This window comes from Apium graveolens, chromosome 2 (genome assembly GCF_009905375.1).
Source record: "Apium graveolens cultivar Ventura chromosome 2, ASM990537v1, whole genome shotgun sequence".
In the NCBI taxonomy this organism is placed as follows: domain Eukaryota; kingdom Viridiplantae; phylum Streptophyta; class Magnoliopsida; order Apiales; family Apiaceae; genus Apium; species Apium graveolens.
The window spans coordinates 194,862,963-194,880,803 of record NC_133648.1 but is presented as its reverse complement, the minus strand read 5'-3'; the positions used below and the strand labels follow the sequence as shown (position 1 = coordinate 194,880,803).

The 17,841-nt window shown below is 35.0% G+C and overlaps 2 protein-coding genes and 1 pseudogene across 2 annotated transcripts; 1 reads left to right on the top strand and 2 right to left on the bottom strand.

Moving 5' to 3' along the window:
• The first annotated feature begins 242 nt into the window (after window positions 1-242).
• Window positions 243-10,797, top strand: LOC141708041 (pleiotropic drug resistance protein 3-like). The gene is made up of 24 exons (XM_074511515.1): window positions 243-1,616; window positions 1,753-1,876; window positions 2,283-2,368; window positions 2,509-2,593; window positions 2,803-2,962; window positions 3,031-3,107; window positions 3,187-3,240; window positions 3,330-3,420; window positions 3,515-3,816; window positions 3,902-4,186; window positions 4,291-4,604; window positions 4,721-4,881; window positions 4,965-5,068; window positions 5,155-5,308; window positions 5,465-5,605; window positions 5,684-5,754; window positions 5,826-6,158; window positions 6,489-6,779; window positions 7,354-7,437; window positions 8,381-8,514; window positions 8,814-9,041; window positions 9,578-9,749; window positions 9,879-10,133; window positions 10,427-10,797. Exons 1-24 carry the CDS (start codon window positions 1,306-1,308, stop codon window positions 10,688-10,690), a joined length of 4,281 nt encoding a protein of 1,426 aa, XP_074367616.1. The 5' UTR covers window positions 243-1,305; the 3' UTR covers window positions 10,691-10,797.
• LOC141708042 (putative pentatricopeptide repeat-containing protein At5g59200, chloroplastic) lies at window positions 10,039-12,922 on the bottom strand (annotated as a pseudogene).
• Window positions 12,923-13,057: 135 nt separating this feature from the next.
• Window positions 13,058-16,091, bottom strand: LOC141708043 (cytochrome P450 704C1-like). Its single transcript, XM_074511517.1, has 6 exons — window positions 15,661-16,091; window positions 14,870-15,085; window positions 14,493-14,777; window positions 14,052-14,387; window positions 13,475-13,675; window positions 13,058-13,367 (listed from the first exon to the last, which is right to left on the bottom strand). Exons 1-6 carry the CDS (start codon window positions 15,973-15,975, stop codon window positions 13,185-13,187), a joined length of 1,536 nt encoding a protein of 511 aa, XP_074367618.1. The 5' UTR covers window positions 15,976-16,091; the 3' UTR covers window positions 13,058-13,184.
• Between the last annotated feature and the right edge of the window lie 1,750 nt (window positions 16,092-17,841).

Here is a 17,841-nt window from a genome sequence, read left to right as displayed (position 1 = left end):
GTAACCATATATGCAACCAAAAATGCAAATTTTAAAAAATCTGTTAAAAAAATATATTTAGTTGCAAAATAAGTTGTCCAGGTGGTTGCATATGGCGAAAAATGAATGTCCATGCGGGGTCAATACTAATATCACAAAAGCAACCATGAAATCAACTAAAAACAACCCCCAAAATGAACAAATCATATATGGTTTATAACTAAACTCTTTTTCGAAGTAGACCATCCACATTCATCAAATTAGACCTAATTCACTTCGTATTCGCAGCTAAACTCTTTTTTCTTCACAGTCTCCGATCTCCCCTCTTTCTCTCCACCTAGGGTTTCAACAAACAATGGTAATTTATTTTCACAATAGAACAATTTATTCCGGCTTATATATTTACCGAGGATCGAATGTTCGCGTGTAAATCTAACATTCCCTTACAGTTATTCAATGCAGCCACTATTAAGTATCAAAGATATAGAAGTTTGATACATGGCCTTGATCAACTGTTTTGCCTAAGAGCTCGACAAAGAAATTGTCACTATAAGTATCTCTCATCTTGTTGAGTTCGGCCACAAAATCGTTCCTGAGACTATTACAGTAGTCCAAGAATCAAAAATTGTTGTTTTGATATGGTCATCTTCGAGTGTGTGGATTCGGTTGCTTTGTTAGAAGATGGAGACATATATGATTTGTGTGTGGATTGGGGAAGGAGAGAGAGGCGGTGAGAGGAGAGTAAGAGAGAGGGAGAGAGAGGCAGTGAGAGGAGAGTAAGAGAGAGGGAAGAGAAATTAAAAAAAGGAATGGGAAGATGAAGATGGTATTTTTGTAATTTAATTGTTTATATGTTTAAAAAGATACTAAATTTGCAAGATTTTAAGTAAGATAGTAGAGTTGCAAATTAATATCCAAAAATTGGTATATTTGTCAAATTCCCTTTAATTAATTGATTCCCGGCGTCAACGTTATACAGTTGCAGGCTGCTTTTCCCTTTGGAGACGTAGACTTTTGATAAAATTGGCATAGGGAGAGGGAGCCCCTATTTGACAGCTTACAAACATTGATAGCCATACGTGCATGATATGGTAGGCGTGACAGTTTTTATGATGGGGGCAATATAATAACTAATCTTTTCTCCATCCATTGCTACGAATATTACAAGTCAAATTTACTACTCATTTAGTACATGTCAAGTTACCCTCAAAGTGAAACTATTAATACAATTCTTCACTCTTAGTGGAAATAACACTAAAGAAGAGTCAATTGTGATCTGTAGTCTGCACAAAGCACAGGTAGTCCTGTGTACAACATAAGCTAGCAATGACACCCGTAGTAGAGCTTGATGAGATTACAAGATTTAAAGAGCAGGGTGAAGAAGATGAGTTGCAATGGGCTGCTGTGGAGAGGGAACAGAAAGAATCACAGTATACAACATTGGATTTAGTACATGATCGTACCCAAAACTCTGTTGATGGAAGTAAGGAATCAGCACAAGGGAAGGAAGTCGAGATTCAACATCCTGCCACACTTAAATCCGCTCAGGAAAGGCGTGCATTTATCGACAAACTTCTACAGAAAATCGAGGAAGATAATCACAAGTTGTTACTCAAACAGAGGGAAAGAATTGACAGGTAATCTATATATATATATATATATATTAGTTCTGTGAGAAGCAGACAAAAGATGGCAGCATTTACATTAGTGTTGGCAATATGAGTAATTATAATTATGCAATACTAACTGATTTCATGATTGTTTTGTCTGTAGAGTGGGTCTAGAGTTACCTAGAGTAGAAATAAGGTATAACAACTTATGTGTAGAAGCAGAAATTGAAGCTAATCAGCAGAATCCTCTGCCTAGTCTATGGAACACCCTCAAAACTGTTTTCACTGTAAGTCCTCTCTCTTTTCTCACTCCAACACTTTCAGATCTTTCCACAAGGTAGACTCTTTGTTTCCACAAGGTAGATCTTTCCCAATATCTGGAGTCCCATTAACAGGAAACTGGTTTCTTTAAATGGCTACTTCTTGTAGGCATTTGAACAATCCATATGTTTTATATTTGCTATATCGACAATGGGAGGCTATCCCCGCTCAATCTTTTTGAGTTTAAATATAGTTTGTTGCTTCTGTTTGAGAGTTTAGGCCTCATACTAATTCACAATCATTACAAGTTGCAACTCCCAAATCTCCGCCTCAAGTTTAATGTAATTGTGAAAGGATATCATTTTGAGCTCCCCATCTGGCATATCTTGTTCGAAATACAACATTAACAGATGAAATGTTAATGTTGAACAGGGTATTACTAAGAATTTTGGCATCAAATCTCAATCAGTGAAGATGAAAATTCTACAAGATTTGAGTGGAATCATCAGGCCTTCAAGGTTAGTCTTCAAGTGTTATCTTCTATACTGGTGCGTAGATGCTTTCACATAAATAAGCCACAAGTCTTAATAAACATTAAAACCACTTCGCTGATTTCACATAAATGCTTATAGCTAACAGAAGCTTATTCTTCATGCAGGATGACACTTTTACTTGGGCCTCCTGGATGTGGAAAAACCACTTTGCTGCTGGCACTTGCAGGAAAACTCGACAAAAGTCTCAAGGTTTTGGGCACTGCTAATATAGCATGCACCTGCAAATGCATGATAGAACACACATTATAGAAAACACAAATGTTAAAAAACATTGACTAAATTTATACAACATGAAGGTTATACTAATAATGTTGAAAGCTGAGCTATAGACATACTTTCTGGTATATTACAAAAATGTCATCACTGATTACTTTCCTTGCCCAATCTTAATATTTTAGGTCACTGCAGACATATCTTACAACGGATACAATTTAAATGAATTCAATCCTCATAAAACGTCAGCTTATATAAGCCAATATGACCGGCACATTTCTGAACTGACAGTAAGGGAAACTCTTGATTTTGCAGCAAGATGTCAGGGCGTTGGAGATAGAGCAGGTAATTTTTTTATTAGAAGTTTTAATCCCCAAGCACTGTCAATATTCTGGCTGCATTCATTTTTTTAGATCGCATGCTGGAAGTAACTAGAAGGGAGAGACGAGCTGGAATTGTCCCAGAACCTGACATCGACACCTATATGAAGGTGAAACCTTTTGCATGAAAAGAGCAATCTTCAATCATGTTCCAAATCTACTGTATCATTATCCATTCAATGCTCACAGGAAACTTCCATCGATGACTTAAAAAGGAACCTTCAGACTGACTACATATTGAAGGTGATTCTTTAATACAACTATCAACCAATATTTGCTTTCCAATGTCCTTGCTACAAAACGATTCCATGAGATGTAAATGTTTGGGTTAGATACTTGGACTGGATATGTGCGCTGATACAATTGTTGGAGATGCAATGCGAAGAGGAATATCTGGAGGTCAAAAGAAAAGGCTGACAACAGGTCATGATGCATACGAGAACTAACAATACTTTATAAAAACTTGATATAATGTCAGTGTGTTCTCATAACAATTAATGTATATTCAATCTTGTAGGGGAGATGATAAGTGGTCCATCAAGAGTTCTGCTTATGGATGAAATATCAAATGGCTTAGATAGTTCAACCACCTTTCAAATTGTTACTTGTCTTCAGCAATTGGCATACTTTGCAGGATACACTATTATGGTGTCACTACTTCAGCCTGCCCCAGAAACATTTAGTCTCTTTGACGACATCATCCTGATAGCTGAAGGAAACACTGTATACCATGGCCCTCGAAGTAGTGTCTTAGAGTTCTTTGAGGAGTGTGGGTTCAGGTGCCCTCCAAGGAAAGGCATTGCTGACTTCCTTCAAGAAGTATGATCTTTGAATATTTTCAACTACTAAAATAACTTGAAATGACTTCTTAACATAGATTTCACCTCAAATTCTGTCTCTGCAGGTAGTTTCTGAGAAAGATCAAGCACAGTACTGGCTCTATGAGGACATACCTGCAACTTACATTTCTCCAGAAGAGTTTGGTAGTCGATTTAAGAGATTTCAAATAGGTAAGAAGTTGGATGATGACCTCTCTCAGCCTATCCATAAAGCTGTGCCTAGTGATAGTGCTTTATCATTTACCAAATTTACCTCCCCAAGGAATTGGCAGATATTTAAGGCATGTATAGCTAGAGAATGGCTTCTTATGAAGCGTAACTCTTTTCTTTATGCATTCAAAGCTGCACAGGTTTGTGATACTTGTGACAAAATTAAATCTTTACTGTTTACATGTGCCTGTTAGTCTAAAGAAACTGAAAATAACTTGTTCATCCTAATGATTTGTTGATGCAGCTTGTGGTTGCGGCATTTATAACAATGACAGTATTTCTGCGCACGCAGACAAAGATTGACGATGCCGGTGCTAATTACTTCCTGGCTTCTCTATTTTATTCCCTAATCAGAATAACAACCCATGCAATACCAGAGCTTCCCATGACTGTTTCTAGACTTGCTATCTTCTACAAGCAAAGGGATTCCTACTTTTACCCTGCATGGGCTTATTCCATTCCAGCAGCCATTCTAAAGATTCCATTTTCAGCTCTAGATGCTTTTATTTGGTGTGCACTTACCTACTATGTCATAGGTTACAGTCCTGAACCAGAAAGGTATGGTATAGTGCCTAAATGTATATCTCAAGTTCTTTTCTATGTGCATTAACTATTTATTTATATATATAAACTTAGGATCGTATACTTAATACTAATGTTGAAACACCATGCAGGTTTTTCCGGCAGTTACTATTGCTATTTTTACTAAATCAAGTATCGGTAGCAGCATTCCGTCTAATAGCTTCCATATATCCCGATCAATCTCTTGCTATCTTCTGTGGTCTGTTCTATATGTTAGCAACGTTTTTATTTTGTGGATTCATAATGCCACGATGTAAGGCCATCAATGACAGTAACTACTACATATCAAACTAAAATTATCTTAACAGAGCAATAACAGGTAAAATTCCAATGCAGCCTCTTTACCGAACTGGTTGGAGTGGGGCTTTTGGTTTTCTCCATTAACTTATGCAGAACTTGCTATTTCAGTAAACGAATTCCTAGCTCCAAGGTGGAAAAAGGTGAGATCAGAACAGACACAACATACGTCATGTTTTAAAGATTTTTTGACACATTCAAGAATCTTCCCTATGTGTTCTACATATAGGCGTCATATTCAAATACTACTATAGGGAAGCAACTCTTAAGAAACCATGGACTGAACTACAGTGGAAGCATATACTGGAAGTCAAGTATTGCACTTGTAGCAATTGGGATTTTTCTTATATCTGGATTCACCTGTGTATTAAGCTTTTCAAAAGGTAAGTTACTATGACACATTATATAATGAGTGGATATATGGATGATTGTTATTTGTATAATCTTTAATGTGTAAAGAACTTGTTATTCTAATCTAAAATTACAATTAAACTAATATTTCTACAACCACACTCTGGTGGATCATATATCATAACCAGCTCCTAGAAGATCAAGGAGTGTTGTTCAGCATAAAAGGTTTTCTGGAATAAAATTGGAAACCAAACTAGACAAAGTACCTGCAGAAGATAAAGGGTCTTCCGCTGATTCGTTTAAAGCTCCTGAAGAAGAGAAACAAATGGGTAAGAAGCTACATTTAATAAGAAACGAGAGGATGATCCACAAATATTACAGTTCTAATTCTTATGGTTTGATACCAGTGATGGCTTTACCTTTCAAGCCCATGGCAGTAACATTTGAGAATGTGCAATATTTTGTTGACACTCCCAAGGTATCCATCTAAAAATACAAGTCAACTGGTTATGACTAATACTAATCAAGTTGCATAAACATGTATTCCAGAAAATGAGAGCGCAAGGTTTTGCAAAAAAAAAGCTGCAGCTTCTTCAAGATATCACTGGATCATTCAGGCCTGGAATTCTGACAGCATTAATGGGTGTTACTGGAGCTGGAAAAACAACTCTTCTGGATGTTCTTTCTGGACGTAAAAGTTCTGGCATCACTGAAGGAGACATAAGGATAGGAGGTTACCCAAAAGTTCAGAGTACATACGCAAGAATATCTGGTTACTGTGAGCAAACCGATATTCATTCTCCACAAATTACAGTACAAGAATCACTCGCATTCTCTGCTTGGTTACGTTTGGCACCTGACATCCATCAAAGCATTAAAGCTGTAAGACAATTTCAAAGTTTAAATACTAAAAAACTGCTAAATAATCTAAATAGTGTTTACTCTACTCTTGGTAACAAGGGGTCGAAGATTCTAGCCTTCATGGAGCCACTGGTGTGACTATTTAAATTTTTGCAATCGACATACAAGAAAAAGATGTATAGACCGTAAATTTAAATGTAACTTCAGTTTATTTATTTACTGTTTTCTAGATTTTATCAACATTGATGGAAGAATACTCTTAGCAAATACATAAAATGTTTTATATTGTTTGTGAAGTCTACATAATGCATCATTCTATTGTATGTACTATTATGACTTCTTTACTTACAGGAGTTCGTCGCCGAGGTTCTTCAATTGGTTGAACTCAACGATATTCAAGATTCAATAGTCGGGATTCCTGGTGTAAGTGGGATATCGTATGAACAGCGGAAACGACTGACCATAGCAGTGGAGCTTGTTTCAAATCCATCCATATTATTCATGGATGAACCAACTTCGGGACTAGATGCCAGATCAGCAGCAATTGTCATGCGAGCAGTAAAAAACATAGTTAATACAAGGAGGACGGTGGTGTGTACCATTCATCAACCAAGCATAGACATATTTGAGGCATTTGATGAGGTATTGAGTTGACAAAAATTTAAATTCGTGTCAAAAATTAAATGCCAAGAATCCTTTAGCTCAGTATTCATTCTGCCCACATCTCAGAAAGTGCTATACAGTATACACATTATTGGAACTAAATGGTTGTACAACCTATCAAAAAGTAAGAATTCAGTATACATTCTCCCTACCTTGAGTAAGGAGCTGCATGTAGTAAAAAGCTAGGGTTTGTTGCTACTATCGTTTTTGGGGGAAATTGTCAGTTACTGAACGATTGAACCCTCCTCTTGTTACCAAGTGATGATCTGCTAGGCTAAATCCAAAGGATACCTAACATTTCCTAAAAGTGAAATAATAATAAAACTTTAACTCAGTACACATTCTCCCTATCTTGAGTACGGAAACACTCAAACTCAGTTCGTTTCTACTCTTAATTTTTCAAGAATGCGACTTAAGTAGCATAAAGGTAGTTTATCGACCCGAAGAGACCACATCAGACTTGAAGATTTACCTCTACAATTAGAAACTATGAGAAGCTTCGGGTTTCTTTTTTAGACCACTTATAAGTTGAAGGGTTTCATGTTTCCTGCAGCTAATTCTAATGAAGAGAGGAGGACAAATAATATATTCTGGAGAACTGGGTCAGCATTCGAGTAAACTGATTGAATATTTTGAGGTAAGAATTTAGTTATTTGATAATTAACACTTAGCTTTTGAGTTGTTATTTACAAGTATCAAGAAGAGTTGCCCCTGAAACTACAGACTGATGAATACAAAATTTGAAGCTGTAATCAGGATATATGACCCCATTTGCTAGCCACTAACTCTCAGGACATAAACTTTACTACAACACTGTGAAGGAGAATAATAAAGTGGTTGATCAGAGCATCTAAAACTTTTAGAGTGAAGTTACTAAAGTCGCTCAGTTTAAAAACTAAAACTAATCATTTGATTCGTTCATTTTAGTCATTTATATTATTTTGAATTCTCAAGCTACTTTCAAAAAACTTCATCATAAATAGAGCAGATATTACTCTTTTAACCGTTTGATTCTTCATAGTAATATTTGGAATTTGGTGTTTGCTATTCTAATTAATATTTTGTTTTGGCATTTACATTTTTGTTTTCATCTATAATGTGTCCTGAAAGCTCATGACCAAGAAAGGTTCAGAGCATTGCACATGATCATCTTCCAAATAGAAAAGTGAGGGTACTCTCATATACAATAAACTATAAGAATGGAAAGTGCATACTGTATATATTCCTTGCGGTCTGACAAAAGTGGAAAGTAAATTAAGAGAAGAATTAAAAAATAAAAACAGCAACAATGCAAATCTGCAATCTTATAAAAGTTTGGAACTGGCAGATAGGCTCATGTAAACCTATTCAAGTAACTTTCCCACAAGTCTACAACTAAGAGGAAGCAGTTAACACCAATAAAAAGTCTAGAATCATGCCTATTTCTGGACCACATAATACAAAGCATACAGGTCTTAATCTTCCAATCCAATTTTTTCTTATTGAACTTTACTAGTAAGTACTAATAAAGACAAGGGAGACCAAAATCTCAACTGCATCGAGTAAGCTTTCCAATAATTTTCTCTCCTTTGTTTTGGCAGAGTATTCCTGGACTACCAAAAATTAAGGAGAACTACAATCCTGCAACCTGGATGCTTGAGGTTTCAAGTTCAACTGCAGAAGCACAACATGGAATAGACTTTGGCCAACTCTATAAAGAATCGTCCCTATGTTGGTGAGAATTAGTTTTTTACTGAAGCTCTTTTTATGTTATTTCTTATGCATTAGTCATTAGATTGACGAAGTCAGATTGCTTTCACATCACTGATGAAGTCTATGTACAGAAGAACTCCACCATAGATTATATACATTCCATCAATATAAGAACCTGCAAACATAATATTATATATATAATATTTTTTGACACTGATAACTAAACCAGTTGGATGTACTTTTCAAATTATATAACTTCCAAACAATAGCCATAACCTTACATATAGCTAAAAGGAGCTTACTAGAAACTTCCCTATGTAGGAAAACAAAGGTACGAGCCAAAGAATTGCAGTCTCCAGAACAAGGTTCAGAGAAACTACAGTTTTCAACTCGTCTAATGCAAAACGAATGGGAACAGTTCAAAGCATGCTCGTGGAAGCTGAACTTGTCCTATTGGAGGTGTCCTAAATATAATTTGGCACGTCTAACATTTGTCACTGTGGCATCAGTTTTACTAGGAGCTATTCTATGGAAAAAAGGAAAGAAAATGTAAGTGCATTTTTTTTATCTTTCTAGCCTACGGATGGACAGTGGGCAGCATCAACCAGCTAATGAGTCTCCAAATTATTATGCTCCATTCATCCACCAAGAGTAATACATAACACAATAATGTGAAAAGAACTCTTTCTAGGACTCGAGGAGACTATATACTCAAGTTTCACTCAGTAAATACATTATGCAGCAATAAATGGCAGATCAGATATAAACCACATCCTTCTATGTGAACTAGAAAAGGTAACAAAAAGAATCTGGTTGAAGATTTGGGGATAGCCTCTAAAATCCATTCCCATTACCCACGTGACAGTGTCATGAGTTTGAATCCTCACAAGTATTTTGTCCCTCTTTAACAACCCGAGAACCAGATCCCCTTCCAAAAAATGAACCAGTTGGTTGAATTGAATCGCAAAGTCAATTATAAAAAGCTAGTTATACAAAAGCTCTGATAGACATTAGACACTAAAAATTATTTGTTTGTATCATCTAGATATCTGATAATAATTCTGCTTGTATATTTGGGTTCGAAGAAATGACGAACAGGACTTGTACAATATACTAGGATCAATGTTCATTTTCCTACAATTTTTGGGAGTAGGTAACTGTGTATCTATTCTATCAACCATAGCTACTGAGCGCAGCGTTGTATACAGAGAACAGTTTGCAGGAATGTACTATTCATGGACTTACTCATTAGCACAGGTATGAAGATATACAGAAGCAATAAATTCTTGTACTTAAACAGCTTAAGAGAAGTCAAAATGATAATTAGCAAAGAGAAAATGTCACAATAAACATAAAACTTATCTTCTCATATTTACTCCGTTGCAGGTTATTGTTGAAATTCCATACATATTCCTTCAATCATTTATTTTCATTATAATCACATATCCAGCAATTGGATTCTACTGGTCTGTAGATAAAGTATTTTGGTATTTCTACACTATGTTCTGTACGATGCTCTACTACACTTACATTGGGATGCTGTTTGTTTCTATGACCCGATCATTCCAAGTAGCATCTGTATCAGCTAGCTTCTTTAACACCGTGACATCCCTCTTCTCAGGATTTCTGATTCCGGAACCAGTAAGCCACTTCTCAATTCTCTCAACCTTGGCAATTAAAAAAAAATACTAGCTGTAATGAATACATAACACCATTCAGCACTTCCACACTTCAACATATTGCAATAATACACAACTCAAACTTAAAGCTTGAGATACAGCAATAAACCATTATTCTTTTCAGTTGATAGGTAACCAAGATGTACAACGCTGCTTTGCATTTGACTATGCAGAAAAAAAAACCTCTTGTCTAAATAATTCTGTCTAAGTATTACATCTCAGCTGATTCGTTTATTCCTTTTTGTGTTTTTATAGCAAATACCGAAGTGGTGGGTTTGGTGTTACTGGATTTGCCCATCATCATGGTCTTTGAGAAGCCTTATGACAACGCAATATGGAGACATAGACCAAGAAATAGTAGTACTGGGGGAAAGAAAATCAACTACTGCCTTTTTAGAAAGTTATTTTGGTTATCATAATGATGAGACATGGCTTGTCGCAATAGTCCTTGCTGCATTTCCAATTACATTTGCAGTACTCTTTATATACTTCTCTGCGAAACTCAACTTCCAGAGGTAACTGGAAGGAAATATTTATGATTGAACTGTTGGAGTTGTAATACAAAATTCTAAATTGGCATCTACCAGCTTAGTAATGAAATAAATCCGCTTGAACTTGTATAATTATTAATTAGACTTTAGGCCCTCATACTTCACATTCAGAACTAAGTTCTCCCATGTATCATTGTTGATCATCATTGCTATATGAAGGTACTTTAACTAATCCATGCTTCTCATTTTAAGTTTTACAAAATTGAGTGAATATTATTTTCCAGTAAAGTACTTGCCCTAGATTAACAGCAAATTAATTGAGCACTTTTAGTGGAAATGTGTCGATAAATATGACAGCAGAGCCTCTCCTAACAAATTAAATCTATGAACATATTACATACCTAGAATAATGCTAGCATTTCATAGACAATAGCATCTACATTGTTGAGCATCAAAATATGATAGAGCAAAGGAAAAGATCTGACCATGGTTGTACAAGCACTGGTAAATCCTGAAAAGTCCATTTACATTTGGTACAAGCACTTGCAACATCTGAAGGCTCCATAGATTTTTAGTCCATTAATCTTTTGTTCGTCCTTCGGAAATAATATGCATTTCTCGCTTGACATTCTCTGGGTCTCCACAGCATCAGTTTGCATATGTACACATCATTCAGTTTCAATAAAATTGATTGCATTCATTTTCAACTTTATCTCATCATTTAAACTATACACGATACACTTCAGTTGCTGAACCAAAACCTCAGAAAATCCTCTGACTGAAAATTCATGAACAACTCCATTAACTTTAATCATGCTGCTTCCTGGTACTTCCTTTTCAATCCCTCTCTCTATCATAACTTTTCTAGAATTTTGAACATCATCAAATCTGTCATCTTAGGCATAAAAATCACAAAGGGTAACATAAAAACCATGATTTTGCGGTTGCATATTAAATTCGCAATTAGCAACTTTTTATCATAGCGCAGTATTTCCATGCATTAGACACCTCCAAGCAGGGCACCCCAAACAAACATATCGGGCTCCATGGGCATGCCTCTAATAAGCTCTTCAGCCTTATTAAACAGCCCAGCTCTTCCAAGTACATCAACCATGCAAGCATAATGTTGGAGTTGTGGCTTAATTAAGTAAACACTCCTCATCATGTTGAACAACCAGCGGGGTCTCTCTACTAATCCAGTATGAGCACAAGCTGACAGCAATCCTACAAATGTCACAGAATTAGCAGTCACACCAACTGCAACCATTCTTTTGAAGAGGTGAAATGCCTCTACACTATACCCGTGATATGCAAACACTGAAATCATAGCTGCCCATGCCAAAACATCCTTGTTCGGCATTATTTTAAAAACCTCAAATGCTCTTCTCACACTCCCACACTTGCCATACATGTCAATCAGTGCAGTACTAACAACCATATCACATTCTAATCCACTTCTCACCAAATGATTGTGCACCCATTTACCATGATCTAGCGCACTAAGTGAAGCACAAGCTGAAAGCGTACTAGCAACAGTAAACTTATCCGGACTCACCGGATCATCATTTGAAATCTGAATTTCTTGGAAAAATTCTAGAGCCTCTTTAGCCCGACCCCCTTGAATAAAACCTGTAATTATCGAATTCCAAGTAATAACATTTTTCTCACTCATTCCCCTAAACAAAACCAACCCCATATCAAGCTCTCCGCACCCAACACCCAATAACCATAAAATTCCAAAAAAAATATCTCTAACTGACATTTCTTCAAACAACTTCCTTCCACATTCCAGATCCCCACAAGCCGAATACAAATTTATAACTGAATTTCCAACAAAAACATCATTATGAACTCCATATCGTACAATATGGCTATGAATGATTCGACCAGTGCCATAATCTTGTCTTCTGGCATATTCTTTCAAGAAAAATGGGAAAGTGATACAATCAGCTGAAATGCCATTACATAACATTTGTTTATACAGAAAAAAAAACCTGTATCTATTGGTGCCATCAGCATCATTCATCGTTTTCGAAACGTAAGCTCTAATCATAGCGTTGTATACAAGGAGATTAGGATTTTGAATGGTTTGAAACACACTGGCTGCATAACTGACAGAACCTGACTCAGATATTGCACAGAAAAAAAGTGAACAAGAGATTAGAAAATAATGGTCAGTTTTTGAGAAGAGATGTGATGTTACAATTAAAGTATGAATTTTTTTAGCTCTTCCATGCTCTTGCATTGTTGTAACAAGTTTATGATTGTTTTCTTTAGAACTAGACAAAATTGGGAGTACATAGAGACTGAGATGTAACCATGTAGGTAGGCCTAATCTGTTTTTTGCGTAAACATTGAACTATAGAAGTTCCGAAAGATGTTGAAAATTATGGAATACAACAAGCCACATAAATTTATAACATTGCAGAATACCAATATTTGTAATACAAATTAACGATTTTCACTACAAGCAATATTTGCAGTATAATCTTACAAGCCCTTTCACATTCAGAGGTAGACGATCATTGCCGGGGTATTGCATATAGATGTAGCCCTTTACTCATGTGAAGAGTAAGCATGACCCGATATGTTGCCTCCTCCTCCTCATTTGTCAGTCTAAATTTGAAAAAGTAGAGAATAGCAGCAGCTAAAATTTTCATTTGTCTATAAGCAAATTCCTTGCCTAGACATATCCGAGGCCCAGCCTGCACAGTCAAAGTATACATATCATCAACAAATGAAAGTGAAAAAAAAACATTTGATTACGTTTACAAGAGAAGTTGATGGGATGATAGGTAAAAAGAATTCCCACCTGAAAAGCAGTAAATATATATGGACTTTCTGGTTTAAATACACCATTTTCAAGCCATCTTTCTGGTCGAAATTCCTCAGCATCCTCTCCCCAAATTGACGCCATTCTTCCCATAGCATAAGCCATGTAGTTCACACCGTCTCCTTTCTTTATCTCGAATCCATCTGGTAAAATATCATCTTCAGCTGCAGACTTTCCATCCTGCAAGCACAGTTACAATCATTTTTATTACTCTTTCAACTATCTTAATTACATAAAAAGAAATATTTTGCAACTTAAATTAGGGATTAAACTCTGCACTTAATCCAGACATAAATTTAATATTTTAGTTTTGTTTTAGTTGTGGAATTATCTTGATATAAATGTTGTACCCATGGCTACAGCCAGAGGCTATCCATGTTAAAAACTTACGATTCATCAAAAGAAGAAAAAAACATCTGGGTTTGCAATGACCAACAAGCAAGTTTATTTTTTATTTTTACTTTTTAATAGACCAAGTTAGAAACTATAATGCTATCACTTCCATGTTGTACTGAAATAAACACAGATGAAAGAATGAAGGTGTATAGAACTTAACCACTGGAACTGCAGGATAGAGTCTGAGTGTCTCCGTTAGAGCTGCATGAAGGTATTGCATTTTATCAAGTGCAGCTTCAGTTAATCTGTCATGAAATTCATCTGTACACAAATTACTCTCAGTTTTAATTGCAGCCCTCACTTCTTGTGCCACTTTTTCTTGAATCAGTGGGTGTTTGCACAACATGTAAAAGAACCAAGTAAGTGTGCCCGCAGAAGTGTCCTTTCCCGCAATGACGAAACTGAGTGTTATGTCCCGCAAATATTTATCAGTCATGTTTTCTGGATCTGTGTTACTCTCAATAAGAAACCTCGAAAGTATATCTTCTTTCCCGCCCTGTTTGCGGACAAAGAAATATGTCATATATATTTAAAGTTAGGACAATAGATTAAATAAATTATCCATCTAAATCCCGGATTCTAGTTTGTTAATTATACTCACATCAAGCTTTCCAATTTTCATCTGCTCTCTCTTGCGCTGGATCAGGTCATAAACAAAGTTGTCAATGACTATGATATTTTTCCTTAAAGAAGCTTCAAAACCGATATTAAAATATCTTTTGATCCTCCATGATAAATCAGCATATCTCCAGAACACAAGGCTATTGGAATCATCAAAGGCTTTCATAAATCGATTACTTGATTCATCTGAGCCAGACAACGTATCCAGGTCAACCCCAAACCCCACCTTAAATATTGAATCTAAAGTTGACTTCATGAACAAGTCCTGTAAACAACATAAAAATACAATAATAAGTAGATAACAAAAGTAATTTTTTGTTTATTTATATGGCTGTGCCTAACAATGAGAGCACAAACCTGCAAGTTTATCACCTCCTTAGCAGTGGCTGCTTTAGAAATGTGTGAAACCAGTTTCACAGCATTTTTGTGGAAGACAGTCGTACTAAAATCTCTCAAGACTCTAGTCGAAAACTCATGACTTGCAAGTTTCCGTTGGTGGCGCCATTTATCTCCATCCACTGCAAAAATCCCCTCCCCAAGAAGATCATATAAGATCCCGATATTGTACGACCCCTGAAACAACAATCAGATTGCATCGATGGTTTTCATGTTTTTATACAACTTTAGGAAATTTCCTAAATTTCAATGCTTCTACCCGAATATTCCAACTTTTTTCATTAAACAAAAATGTTGAAACATAATAGATGGAAATGAACTCATAGTGATCAACTCCTGCGAACCGATTCGGAAGAACTGGATCATTGAATCCTGAGAACCCCTAATATTCTCAAAATTTCATTCAGATAATACGGTTGAATATTAATCCAAGCTGAACCCCTGGCAATCCAGTTTATAATTTTGAAGTAATGAATGAGGCTATTCACATTAGACATAACCATGATACACACTTGTACCCCCAAAATTTTAAAAAACTAATCTACTATGGACACTAAATGAACCTATATGAACTGACACCTAGTGATCTAGTTTGAAATTAAAAAATGGGTTTTTTCGAGTGAACGAGCATATAAACGCAAACCATGATATACAAAAATCAAAATTATACATAGTAAACAGCTTAAGAATGATAGCAGATATAGATAAATATAAGAAAGCACAGGAGAATTAATTAAGGGCGTGATTATTACCTTGCCATAGTTGGAAAAATTGGTCTTGAGAATGTACTCAACATTGACAGGATCAGCAGTATAAATCTCAGAGTGAGTAGGAGTAATCATACGAAAAGTAATATTGTTGTTGGCATGATAAGCGAGGTAATCAAACAATTTATTAAAGTTGAGTAACTGGTAAAAGATTGGTCCAGCAACAGGTGGCCTATGATCCTTGGAGTAAACTTGTATTACATAACTTGCAAATATAACTCCAACTAATCCTGTAACACCCAAGATTACAGCTCCAACTGAAGCTAAAATCAAAGATATAGCTGATTCATAAAACCCCATTCCAACAAAATTGAACAATATGCAAACACCACAGACTATTGAGAGTTCCGCTTATCAGAGCATCTCCGATAAAGGTTGATAAGGGGTCACCAAATATCTTTGTATGGTTGCTAAGAGTTTGGCTACCAAGATTTAAAATGGTTAAAATACATATATAAAATCAAAAAGTTTAAATTAGTAATAATTTTTTTAGTTTATTTATAATTTAATTTAAGAGATCAGTTTGTTAACTATCAGAGTAAAATGTTGTCAAATTAATATAAAATTGAGTGAAAATAATTATTAATATACATAATGATTTGACAAAGTTGGCAATTAATTTCACGATCTATTGTAGATGCTCTTATAATACTATATAATACTACAGTACCTTTGCTTTGTACTGTACACTTTATAAAATGTTTTACTTCCCGATACTGCGGTGTACAGACGAACCGTTCAACCGCATCCAACCGCTTAATCGCTCTCAACCATTTGCGGATAATCGCGAAACACGGGTTGGTTGTGGATTTAAATTTTAAAAACCGCTCATTCACGTTTTGGATGCGGTTTTAAATTTTAGAAATTCGTAAAATCGCAACCGCAACCGCAACTCACAACATATATTTATAATAAAATATATTTTCAAAAATATAGTTGATATCATATAAATTAATAAGTATACACATTTATTAACAAATTTTAGGTTAATGCTAAGACTTCGTTCATAAGATTCACAATCATTATAAGATATATAACCAAACAAATGGAAAATGTAACCAACATGTAATAATTTTTATCCTATTATTTTTTCTTTTCTTTCGTCTCCATATTTTTGTATGTTTTTAATATCCTTACTCCACACGGAGCATTAGTTTGTATTTTATTTTTGAATCTAAATTTATCACGTAACTTAAACTTGAATTTATTAATATTCTGAATATATTTTTTTGCAAGTTATTAATTATTTTAAAAATAAGTGGTTGAACCGCAAATCGATCCGCAATTGACGCGGTTAACCGCAATATTTGCGGTTGCGGATGACAATTTTCTAAAAACGCTCTTTACGATTTGGTTCGACTTTTATCCCAAAATCGATCTGATTCGAATCACGTACAGCCCCAGAGACAACCTATACATTTGGGAATTTTATTGATTCAGTATTGCAACTGGTCGTGTACGGCAGATGTGCCCCCCATCCGTGCCCGTCCCAAAAGAAAGTGGTCTTTCTCTACACGTTACTAATTGGTTATATTTTCAAAATTTGAATAGATACCGATTTTTCGGGTACTCAATTACTTGACAGAATATATATCTGATTAAATCTGAATATGTTCACCTTTAATTTTCGAATACTCACATGAATCTTAATTCTAGTTGACCGATTTTTATAACACACTATTTTTCAGATGAATCGTAATCTAAAATTTCTCCATCCATTTCTTGGACCAATAGCATTTGGTAATACTTAATTTTTTGTTTATTTTATTATAAATTTAATTTTATTTTGAGGATTTAACTTCATTAAAGATAAATAAATTTTTCCAAAGTAAACTTTAAATTTCTCATTTTATAATTAAGAATAAGGATTTTGATATAGATATTAGGAAACTTATGAACAATAATTATTAAAAATTAATAAAATTCTTTTAAATTTAAAAATTTAATAAACAATTATCGGGAAACCTCATTCACTATATATTACGGCATGTGTTTTTATACTTCTATATAATTACACGAGCTAACAATATATGTTTTGACCCGAGTTAACATTTGGATAGGCTTGTCAGCTAAAAACGAGTTTGAATTCGATTATGTTCGAAAGAGCTTGAGTTCAAATATTTGATTTAAACAAGCTCAATTTAATTACTGAATTTAATTCGTTTA